Source organism: Eucalyptus grandis, chromosome 6 (assembly GCF_016545825.1).
Source record: "Eucalyptus grandis isolate ANBG69807.140 chromosome 6, ASM1654582v1, whole genome shotgun sequence".
In the NCBI taxonomy this organism is placed as follows: Eukaryota; Viridiplantae; Streptophyta; class Magnoliopsida; order Myrtales; family Myrtaceae; genus Eucalyptus; species Eucalyptus grandis.
The window spans coordinates 47905245-47917158 of NC_052617.1; the positions used below are offsets into that span (position 1 = coordinate 47905245).

Below are 11914 nucleotides of genomic sequence, written 5' to 3' on the forward strand. Positions count from 1 at the left end.
GCACTTCAGCGGTTGGGAAGAGTCCGTCACCACGAGTTTGAATCTTTGGCACTAAATTCATTGGCTTGCAACCATCCTAACCATCCATTAAAAGAAAATTACTCAAGATGAATCGATGTTGCACGAGCAAGAACCACCATTATTTAGAAGTGGTCAATCTCGGGCGAACGAAATATTGGTTTTGGGGAGACGTAAAAGTTTGTCCACATGCAAGGAATAAATTTGCATCATGTCGACAGAGATCTAGAATCGATGAGGACTATTTCCGAGTCCTAATTAAAGTGAATCATTGATTGCTTTACGATTGGATCCAGATTCAGTCAATCTTGAAATCCACCTAAAAGATGTAATTAGGTAGGGATTTGGGAATAAGGTTCGGGATTCATAATGTTTCGTGACCCAACTTGCGCTCGTCAAAACGGAGATGGCTTTGACTTTTCGAGGCCGCGGAGGGGCAGAGGAGGGGACTGGTCTTGAATATTTCTAATGCCGCGTCTTGTCGCCGAGCAGTTGGGCTGTCGTGTTGATTTGGAGGTGGGCACGGCGGATCGAGAATGCGAGATTAGAGAAGGCGGCCAAGCGAAATTTCATTACATTGGTCATATAAAATTTAGGGGTTCGAGAGGATCAATATTATAAAAGGGCAGGAACTATTGCAAGACATGGGAGAGATAGTACTGGGGAGAGGAGATCCGTAGATGATGCTTGAATCGAGTGACGATAAAAATCGACAGGCCGGGCCTTTTCAAATTATTATATTTATTCTTTTGACTTGATACCCTTTGATTAGATTTCGTGTCGTGAATTCAAAGAATAACCCAATCACATGTCTCGTTACAACATGTTTTCTATTTTGTAATATCACGGGATTGTTTGGTCTAATTTTCACGTATCATAATTCATTTTCTCTCACTTCCGATATAGTTTTGAATTCTTTTTTTTTTTTTTTGTCGAATAGTTTTGAATTGTTGAACTTGGCAGTTTTAGAACTATTTTATTTTATTTTATCTATAGTGTAATTCTCGAATATTGTCAATTTCGCACATTCTTGTGAATTTCGAGATCACGTTTGATCCGGAGCTTAGCACTTCCTACAGTTTTTTTGTCAGTACTTCCTACAGTTCAAAGCATAAAATTCAGTCAAAGAAAACAATTCGAGCGTACTTTTAAAATAATCCGATACTGGATAAACGGGCAGAAAAAGGAACGCATGGATACAAAAAAAAAAATTGAAAGATGGTGGGGTGAAACGCACGACAGCCCGTCGATGCGGGTTCCTGTCGGCAAGTGGCGTTTGGGCTCCGAGGAGATTTTAGATCCAAGAGCAAGCGAACGAGAGAGAAAGCAACGTTTTCTACATCGACAGGGAATGGTACAACGAAAGGGTCGGCAATAAATACTATATTTCGTTCATCATGTTCGTGCCCGGCAAGAAAAATTAAAAAGAGAACATGTGAACATGAAAAGGGCAAAAAAGTGATCCTCTGGAGGAAGACGACCCGAGCCACCACCGGACGCGACAGTCGACGGGTCCCGCCGACGCCCACGAGCTCCTTTCCCCTCCAACCGATGAGGGAGAGAGAAGATATAAGATTAAAACGTGCAGCTTTGGACCAATGATGATCCGAGACGTAAACGTCGTCGTACCACAAGATAACCTTCTCCTCAATTTTTTAAGAGACATCGCCTTTTGATCTTCCGAAGGCCTTGACGACGTCGTAAGAGATGATTTATGGTATTACTATGTTATCCCATAAGACGACCCTCTCCTCGGCCCGCCGGTTTTGCGGTTTCTACCCACCTAATGTAGATCAAGACGCGATGAATCTCCCCAATTCAAATCTGGACCGTTAAAAAAGGGATTAATATAATTCGCGTTACTTTCCTCTGTAGTCTCGAGGTCCTTATTGGAAAATTAACGCAGATCAGAAGGCGATGAATCGCTCCGATTCAAATCCGGACCGTTAAAGAGGGGATCGACATCATTCGTGTGACTTTCCTTCGTGGTGTTGAGGTCCTTACAGGCAAATTGCAAAAGGGAACGTCCTTATCCCTGAAAACGCCGGACCTTTCTGGCTTTCTGTGTAATATCGCTGACACCGAGAGCGCAGAAAAGGCCAACCCTATATCACGCGTTTTTCGCGGCGGGGCCCACCCGGCACCATGTCTAACTGAAAGCTCTTTTGACGTTATCTCCGTCCCTTTTTTATCGTAGGGAGTTACGGATACTTAAATCCGTAAAATTCGGAAAATTAAATTTATGGCGGAGAAAGGTATTCTTAGGATTTCTGAACTCGCTCGGTTTGAATGAGATTTTTTTTTTTTGTCAGTATTTGAACGAGGATTCGAGAGTTTAATATAAGCAGAACTGCCTATTTTCAAACCAGTCTGGTTAAACATATATTTAATATGTAATTCGATTTTCAAAATATTGATTATCACGAAATATAAGTTTTCGTCTTATGGTGCCTCAATTGAGTAGACTTAGTTGGACTCATGGACACAGTGGCCTGATAAGCCTGAAAGGGAAAAGGAAAAGTCTAAAGACTCTGATTTATTTTGCGAAAAAATGAGTAATTTAAAAAATATTTTTTTAAACATAATTACTTTTGTCACTTACAAAAATAATGAAATTCTTTTTTATTGTTCATACAAATTTTTAGATATAAATTGTTATCAATAATAAAATATATTTTATTAACTAATTATTTCAAATGATACAATCAATCATTTAAAAAAAAAAAAGGTAAATTATTCATGTTTTGCTAAATAAATGGAGCAAAAATTCATTTTTTATGCTCGACGTGTCCAACTGGGACGCCTCTATTCAGGTTCGACCAATTTTGCATCGAAAGTCAGCGAACCCACAGGTGAATTTGAATGGTCATTATTAGGCACGACACTAGACCCAATTCATTTTAGGTTCACCCATTAATCGAGTCTAATGAGTTTGTTTTGTGACCTCGTATTATTTGGTCACTTTCAGTACATGTGCTTTGTAATGCCTTTTAACTTCGGAATATGTGTAGTCCACGTAAGCTACTTTAGCACGAGTCGGGGTCGCCTATTTTAGACTAGTTGATCGACTTCTCCTTTCTATTTAATATAATTCCTACTACTCATGCGCTTTGAAATATTTTTTTAATAATCCGAAACTCCTTATATTTTTACAGTGCTTAAATTGTCCACAAGTGAATTCATATATAACCTTTTCTTTTTCATAGTTTCCTGAAATACAAATAATATTTTGAATTTCAATTGAATTTTGGCCTTCTCATAAATGTAAACGAACAAACCCTTGCGTTCCCATGATAGTTGAGTCTGATCAAGCTCACTTTGACGTGTACATAAACCCCATCTAACATCACTCGTGTTGATGTGTTAGCGGTGCCTAGTCTTGTTCTAGGTTGCTTTGATTGCAACGAAATCGACAAGTCCTTTGGCCTGCGCCGATCCTCATCACTCTCCAACTTATTTCAATTTTAAAGGCTGTGCCAATTATTGGGAGAAAGAAAATCCATGCCAATCATTGAATACATATGTCCTGTTGTTCTCGAATTTAAGTTAGAACATAATACTTAGAGATAGAGCTTCGTGGGTTCGACTTCTTGTGTGCTTATCATTAGAGATGTGTTAATGTATCAAGCAATATGTACTTTCGATTCATCGCGTTGAAAGAGTGTACATTTTGTGAAGAAATTCAACGAATGAAATTACAAAAACTCAACATATTTTGCCTATGGCATGGATGGATAAGTCGTTGGATTCTCGAAAGATGACCGCAATATCTCGGGACAAGTAATTTGGCACATGGCTTTTCATAATTCAAAGAATAAGAAATAAAAATTACGAACGACTAATAAATGCAGATAAAATGTCGCTTGTGTAGTGTTAAAAAAGGGCGTTGGCTAGTGAATTAGTTCGGAGGCTTACGGATCCCCACAAAACAAAAAGGCAGTAGGAGAAGCTGAACATATATGGCTAGTGATAAAATGTACGTACGTACGCGGCCCGCTACTTTTGATTGTCCTTTTCAGGGACAAAAAAGGAGATGGCAACATGAAGTGACCGCTTAACTAATTAATTATATTGCCCAACTCATTTACGTTTTATCCTTTCGCCTAACGAAGACAAGAACCCCGGTAGTAGGGGCTCGGATTGTACGCTTTTCAGGCAGATCACACGGTCTATAATCCTAGGATCAACTTAAAGCTGTTGGAATTCACTTGACCTTCCCGCCACCATCCGAAGCCTTCTTTTCTAAGCTAGATTTCTAATCCAAATTATTAATCTTTTTGAAAGCGACACATCCTTGATGGACTTGCACGAGTAATTATATATGGTATTAAATACTCGATAGGTAGAAAGTTATAGTAAAATTACTCTTGATGTCGAAATTAGAATTTTCACATTCTCATTCGAGTGATTGAAATTGTGAAAATGATCCCAACTTTCCATTTTTTCCTTTTCCTAATTCAATGGGACATCGGATGTCAATAAAATCTCAATTTCTTCTTGTGCAAATTTGCAAAAATTCCATCGGCAACTAGGCACGATAAGATCTTAAATATCCGTGTAGACAAATCATCATCGATGGGCAAAATTGAAAAGAAGGAAAAAGAAAGGCGTTCACGAAATGCCTTTTTTTTTTTTTTTTTTTTTTGGTCAATGGAGTAGCGTGGAGATTTTTCTCTTTCACGAACGATGGAGAGATGCGTAGGGTGGGGAGGGTGCGAACCAGGGTCCGCCATAGCGGTCGCCTCATCTCCTGCTGCCGTGCGATGTGGCGACCCTCGTTCACACCTAAAACCAACTCATGATGATGGGAGAATTAACTCCTTGCCATCTTGCCTGACGTCACCTGTGACGTCCAGAAAGGACCCCACCTTCCCCAAAATAGGCATTACTTCCCTCCTCCTGATTATTGAATATCCAAATTTTTAGAAAAAGAACAACGCAAATTATGTAATGTCTCTCTTACTTCAGATCTAACTTTTAGGTCGATAATTACCGTCGGATATTAAGGGGAGTCATGCAACATTGTTGGATTTACCCGACAACAAATCATTAATGGAGATACCGAAAATTATTTAGCAATTTTCAATTATAGTAGGAATCAGGATTGATTAATAATTCGAGATTTTTTTTTGATGATTATCTATTTTCTTAACCATTCACTACTCGGAAGAGGAGAAAGAGAGAGATGCGGTGAAGGGAGAAAGGAGTGCGTCAAAGAAGAAGAGTGAGCGGTGCTGTGCGCGTGTGTATATTTAGAGTTCAAAATCGACGCAAATCCACGTAGAGAAAATCTCCCCCCCTCTCTCTCTCTCTCTCTCTCCCATTCTCTCTCCTCCCAGCTGTTGCCTCTCCAGTTCCGTCTCTCTCTCTTTCTCTCTCTCTTCCCCCGATCGCCATTCCGATTCCGTCGACGGAGCTGCAGCGATCTCTGCGGGGGATTGGCTTCGCCGCATTGCCCTCCCGTCCGGCGATTCGCACCGGCGCGCTCCAGCCTCCGATCTGTAAGTGTCCCCCCGATCTCGCGCCTTTCCTTTTGTTTTTTTTTTCCTTTCGCCTCCTTGTTCGAGGCTCGTCGCGCGAGGAATTCGATCTCTCGCCGCCGTTAGAATTCGCCGGCGGCCTGTAGAATTTCGGTGGAATTCCGTGCTCCGTTCTTGAGTCGCTGCCCCTCCGCGTTTTTATTTTTGTTCTCGTTCTTTTTTTAAGAGATCGCGCGCGTGAGGGAGAATGACGGGCGACGTCGACGCGCCCCACGAGGCGTCCGTGGAGGTCGCGTCGGTGAATGGCAAGATCGACGAGAAGTGCGGGGCGGACGCGGGAGCGCAGCAGGATCTGGTGAAGAGCGTCGGCGATTGCAATGGCGTGCCGCGCCGCCGTGAGGAGGAGGCGGCGGCGGTCGATAATGGAATCGAGAATGGCAATGGGAACGGCGAGGACGATGCGGATGGCGCCTATGTTTTCGTCAAAGGGAGCGAGGCTGTCGGTGAGGATGTCGGCAATGGCTTTGCTGGTACCGATCTGAGGGAAGAGAGCGTGGAGGGTAAGGCGAGTGATATTGATTTGGGGGGCTCGAAAGTTGGTGCTGAAAACGGTAATTGTGATGTCGAGCAGGCAGCTGTTAATAGAGAGAATGGAGATAGGGAAGGTAAGTTGGTGAATCGAGAAAATGGGGACCGTCATTTTGACGACCATACTGTTGTGAACGAGGTTGAATTAGTGGAACAGGAAGGCAACGATGCCCATATTAAAGAAAACAATGGGGAGACCGTGGTCGAGACCCATCCAGGTCATGGCAAAGTTGTCGACCTGAATGATGGTGAGTGTCGTGTTGAGGATCATCTTATGGACAATGGCTCTGGAATGGAAGATTCGCAGGGTGAATTCATCAAGAGCACACTGGCTGGCAGTACTTCAGCTCAAGAGCAAAATTGTGAGGCAGATACTGTGGAATCTGCTCAATTGAAACAGCACAAAGGGGAGTGTCACATTGAAAAGCAACCTGCGGCGGAGTCCTCTTTAGAGGTATCAGATGAATTCTTGGCCTCATGTGATGCGACAGTTGTGGCATCCAGAGGCAACGCGACATTTGAAGTCCCACAGGCTGATGAAGTGGACTCTTCTGGACAAATGGGCGGAGATCAGAAGTCCTTAGAGGTGCAGCCCTCTCTAGAGATTTCAGAAGAACTTTCAGGGTCTTGTGATGTAATTGTTGTGGCATCTGAATATGAGAGAGCATCTGAAGTTCCACAGGCTGACCAAGCGGACTCTTCTGGTCAAGTGGACGAAGATCAGAAGTCTGAGTTAAAAATGGAGGATTCTCGTGAGGTTGAGGTCCTCAAGATTGATGACGGGGCTGGTAACGAGGATGAAAAGGTTATGGAGGAAAGAAAATCATGTCCAGACGTAGAAACAGAACAGAACCATGAACCCAAGAGAACATTTGAAGTCCCACATGCTGACCAGACGGACTCTTCTGGTCAAGTGGATGAAAATCAGAAGTCGGAGTTGACAATTGTGGATTCTGGTGAGGGTGAGGTCAGCAAGATTGATGACGGGGCTGGTAATGAGGATGAAAAGGTTATGGAGGAGAGAAAATCACGTCCAGACATAGATACAGAACAGATCCATGAACCTGAGAGAACATTTGAGGTCCTACAGGCCGACCAGGCAGACTCTTCTGGTCAAGTGGACGAAGATCAGAAGTCTGAGTTGAAAATTGAGGATTCTGGTAAGGGTGAGGTCCTCGAGATTGATGACGGGGCTGGTGAGGAGGATGAAAAGGTTATGGAGGGCAGAAAATCATGTCCAGACATAGAAACAGAACAGAACCTTGAACCTGAGAGAACATTTGAAGTACCACAGGCTGACCAGGCAGACTCTTCCGGTCAAGTGGACGAAGATCAGAAGTCGGAGTTGACAATCGTGGATTCTGGTGAGCGTGAGGTCAGCAAGATTGATGATGGGACTGGTAATGAGGATGAAAAGGTTGTGGAGGAGAGAAAATCATGTCCAGACATAGATACGGAACAGAACCATGAACCTGAGAGAACATTTGAGGTCCTACAGGACAACCAGGCGGACTCTTCTGGTCAAGTGGACGAAGATCAGAAGTCTGAGTTGAAAATTGAGGATTCTGGTAAGGGTGAGGTCCTCAAGATTGATGACGGGGCTGGTGAGGAGGATGAAAAGGTTATGGAGGACAGAAAATCATGTCCAGACATAGAAACAGAACAGAACCTTGAACCTGAGAGAACATTAGAAGTCCCACAGGCAGACCATGCAGACTCTTCTGGTCAAGTGGACGAAGATCAGAAGTCAGAGTTGACAATCGTGGATTCTGGTGAGCGTGAGGTCAGCAAGATTGATGACGGGGCTGGTAACAAGGATGAAAATGTTATGGAGGAGAGAAAATCATGTCCAGATGGAGATACAGAGCAGAACCATGAACCCGAGAGAACATTTGAAGTCCCACAGGCTGACCAGGCGGACTCTTCTGGCCAAGTGGATGAGGATCAGAAGTCAGAGTTGACAATTGTGGATTCTGGTGATGATGAGGTTGGCAAGATTGATGACAGAGTTGGTAACAAGGATGAAAAGGTTATGGAGGAAAGCATTTCTTGTCCAGACATAGATACAGAGCAGAATCCTGAACCTCAAGTGATTTTGACTAAGGACTTTGGTTCAGACAAGGAGAAATCATCGACAAAAATGGGTGATGATTTTTCTTCAGAAGCAGCCCCAGAGGACATTAGCATGAAATCTAGTAAGTTTGCTACAGCAGAATTGAGGGCTGGCCCTTTTTCTGATGATACTGGAGATGTTGAGCCAACTGCCACTGCACCTGATCCTATTGCTTCCGAGAATGCCGAGCATGAGGCTGTGATGGACGCCCTTGATGCCATTCAAGAGATAAATGAAGAGGCTCATGCCTCAGAGAACACTGAAATCACCCCTTCCTCAGCCAGTTGTGTCAATGTACCTGTTCACATTGGTAAGGGTTTTCTCATCTTGGCTACTAATGATTTTGTTGGAAATAGATGCTAGGAAAAAGACTTGGAACTTGACTAATTATGTTTCTTCTTTGGCTATTAATAATGTGAAACTAATTGCAGAACTTGAAGAAGTGAATTCTGAAGAAAAGCAGACTGGCATTCCTCAATGTGTTAATGCCGATTTGGAAGTCAGAGAAGAAAATGATTCAACTGTAGTAGATGTAACGTCAAGTTGTTCTGCTACTAATTTAAGTGCAATTACAGAAATATGTTTTGGCTCCATCGGCCAGAAAGAAATATCTTCCATTCCTTTGGACCACATTAATGCAGAGCCAAAAGTTTCAAATTCTCAGTCTGCTGGAAGCCATCATACCCATACTACAGAATGCCTGTCAAATGATACAGCTGAATATGAAAGTTTTGCTCCTCAAAATAGCAAATCGGGACTAAAGAATGAGCTGGATGCTGTATTGGATGAGAAGAGAGAAGATCAATCCACCATTGAGAATGATAAACCGGCATTTTCACGACCAGAAGGTGTTGATGTAGTTGCCCAGAATGATGCAGCACCCGCAGAGGTTTCAAGTATCCCTGCTTCTGAAGAGCAGAATGTTGGCAGTGAGGTGGAAAAGAAACTATTTAATGTTCTCGTAAAGATTCCCCGATACGATGACGAAAATTCCAAACAACAGATCAACGAAGCTCAGTTGCAAGTGACCGAGAAGACACAAAGTCGTGATGCTATTCAAGCTGAAATTCAGATTATAAAGGTACAAACCCTTTTTACATCACATAACTTTCTTATCAATCTCTTCCTTAAAATTTCTCTCTGATATTATTTGATTGAACCTTCTACGGCTAGGCTGCTTGCAAGGAGCACAATGAGAAAGTTGACGTTGCCTTATCTCAAGAGAATGCTGCACGAGAGTTGTCCAAGTCTAAAAGGGACGAAATAGATTCTGTTCAATCTGTTATTAACAAGGTGAAGAATGCAATTACAGTGGGTGACTATGATGTGAGGGTAAGTGGTTACTCTTGCTCCAAGCACCAACTCCTAGAGTCGTGAAAGAAAATCCAGAGAGAGTGAGAGAGCTGACAGAAGGGAAAAAGAAAAATACTGTGTGGATCTTTTTATGCATTTTTTAATGTGTGGCGTCTTTATTTTCTGCAGATACAGAATATGGAACAAAAGATACAGCATGAAACCCTGCCTTTAAAGGAAGAAAAGCAATTGGTCCGTGATATTAAGCAACTAAAGTGTTCACGAGAGCAGCTTACTAATAATATGGGAGGGCTTGATGAACTTAAGCTGGCTTTGGATCAAAGAGAGCAAACTGAGGAGCAACTGAAGGTATCCTGTTTAATAGCCTCAAATGACTTTTTTGAAGTAGGTCCAGAAGTTATACTATATTTTCATGAAATCACAGAAATAGCTTTTGTGCACTCAGTGCATTCTCCCATGTTCGATGTCTGTGAGGCACGGAATGCTAAATTGTGAAGTTTTATATGCAGTCTCTCAGGAAGGAAGCAGATTCGCTCAGAGAAAACGTTTCAAAAGCTGAAGCAGTTACGAAATCTGCTAAGAGAAAATACTCCGAAGAGAGAGAGAGGCTTCGTGAATTGCAGGGTCGGTTTAGAGATGCAGATAAAATACGCCAAGAGGCATATATTCATCTAAAGAATTTAAGGAAGCAATCATATGAGAAGGTATGTGATCTTCATGTTCTCTTTCACGACATTTCTCCAGTCTTGCTGGTCTGTTGATTAATATTTGCCGAACAGACAGCAAATAGATAATATCACAGCAAGCTTCATGATGACAATAGCCTTTGAAACCAAGATCTTGACAAACTGGTATCTGAAAAAGGCTGCCAATTTTAGCGAAATACTGTTCACACTATATTATTCTGGATTGGCAGAACAAGTACTTCTGGAAATACAAGGATGATGTGAAGATGTCGATTGATCTGGCGTCAAAGGGCGATAGGGAGGCACTCTCTCAGTTCTGTATTGATCAAGTAAAGTGCATTTTATTTTGTCATTGTCCTTATCATCCAGATGATCCACCCTGGTTTTGACCCTCAATGATGTTGATAATTCTTCAGGTGGAGACGTTCATGGAATTATGGAACAGAAGTAATGATTTTAGGGAAGAGTATCTTAGATGCAATGCCCCTAGAACGTTAAGGAGACTTGGCACAGCTGATGGTCGTTCCCTTGGACCTGATGAGGCGATGCCTGCCATTCCTCTAAATCAAACAGCAGTTAAAGATAAGTCCATGCCTGCTCTTCCAAGTATAGAGCGAGAAAAGGTAACCGTTGTTGTGGAAGCTAGACCGGCAGCTGACGATAAGTTACCCGTGAAAGAGGTGGAGCAAAAGAAACAGAAAGCCAAGAATAAAAGTTCTGCAAAACCTGTTACCCAGGTGGAGGACTTGGTAGCAATTTCAAGCAGAGATGTGGTCGACGTGGAAATCGAAGAGCCCAAGCTATCAAAGGAGGAAGAGGAATTGGCGAAGAAGGCGGAAGAATTGAGGAAGGCGGAAGAGGCTGCCATTTTAATGGAGCAACGGCGATTGGAGGAAAAGGCCAAAGCTAAGGAGGCTCTGGAGAGGAAGAAACGAATTGCTGAAAGAGCCCAAGCAAGAGCTGCTTTGAAGGCGCAGAAGGAAGCTGAGCAGAAGGAGAAGGTAAAGTGTTTCAATATCACTTTGCATAGAGGGTAGTTCTCTTTCTGATACCAAGATTCTCACTGCCTCATATTCTTGTGCAGGAAAGGGAGAAGAAGGCAAAGAAAAAGGAAAGGAAGAAGGCTGGAGGCGCCATTGCGATGCCTTCAGATGCTGGCATTGAAGGAGAAACCGCTTCGTCCTCGGAAGTGACTGCCGAGGCTTTAGCAGATTTTGATGCTAAAGACAAGCCTGCAGCAACGGTGAAGAGACCTCAAAAACCGTTGCATTTCGTAAAACAGACCAAAGTAAAGCCCATCCCTCCCCCTCTTCGCAACCGAGGCAAGAGAAAGATGCAGCCCTGGATGTGGGCCGTCCTTTCTGTGGTGCTTGTCTTTGCCCTATTTTTGGTGAGCAATGGCTGGAATCTCTTCTAATCGGGGATCGGTAGTTTGGTTTTACGAACGTGCATCTGGACTTCGGCTTACATGTGGTTTCATCAGGTATTTTATAGGTATGATATACACAGGTGATTCTTTTATATATTCAGGGAGGGTTTTGAGCTAAATTCGTGTTCTTTTTTATTATAAAGAGGCTTTTTGGCCTTCACATACGGCAAATAGATTGGTTGGTCTGTTTCTCTTGTTAGTATTTATTACTATAAGCAGATATTAAAAGGAACAGAAAGTGTTTGCTTCTATTTGTTATGATTCTGAGCTAATAATTCTGGTGCCT

The 11914-nt window shown here is 42.6% G+C and overlaps 1 protein-coding gene across 1 annotated transcript; it reads left to right on the top strand.

The window, feature by feature from the left end:
• The first annotated feature begins 5317 nt into the window (after positions 1–5317).
• Positions 5318–11913, top strand: LOC104450359 (protein lava lamp). The gene is made up of 9 exons (XM_039315470.1): positions 5318–5519; positions 5725–8509; positions 8631–9280; positions 9373–9531; positions 9682–9861; positions 10023–10217; positions 10430–10528; positions 10616–11200; positions 11284–11913. Exons 2-9 carry the CDS (start codon positions 5746–5748, stop codon positions 11614–11616), a joined length of 4965 nt encoding a protein of 1654 aa, XP_039171404.1. The 5' UTR covers positions 5318–5519; positions 5725–5745; the 3' UTR covers positions 11617–11913.
• The last annotated feature ends 1 nt before the right edge of the window (position 11914 follows it).

Bases quoted from the DNA above. Each gene is read 5' to 3' on its own strand.
- LOC104450359 (XM_039315470.1), top strand. From the start codon at position 5,746: ATGACGGGCGACGTCGACGCGCCCCACGAGGCGTCCGTGGAGGTCGCG. The intron at 8,510-8,630 runs GTAAGGGTTTTC...AACTAATTGCAG, and splicing joins CAATGTACCTGTTCACATTG to AACTTGAAGAAGTGAATTCT. The intron at 10,529-10,615 runs GTAAAGTGCATT...ATAATTCTTCAG, and splicing joins CTCAGTTCTGTATTGATCAA to GTGGAGACGTTCATGGAATT.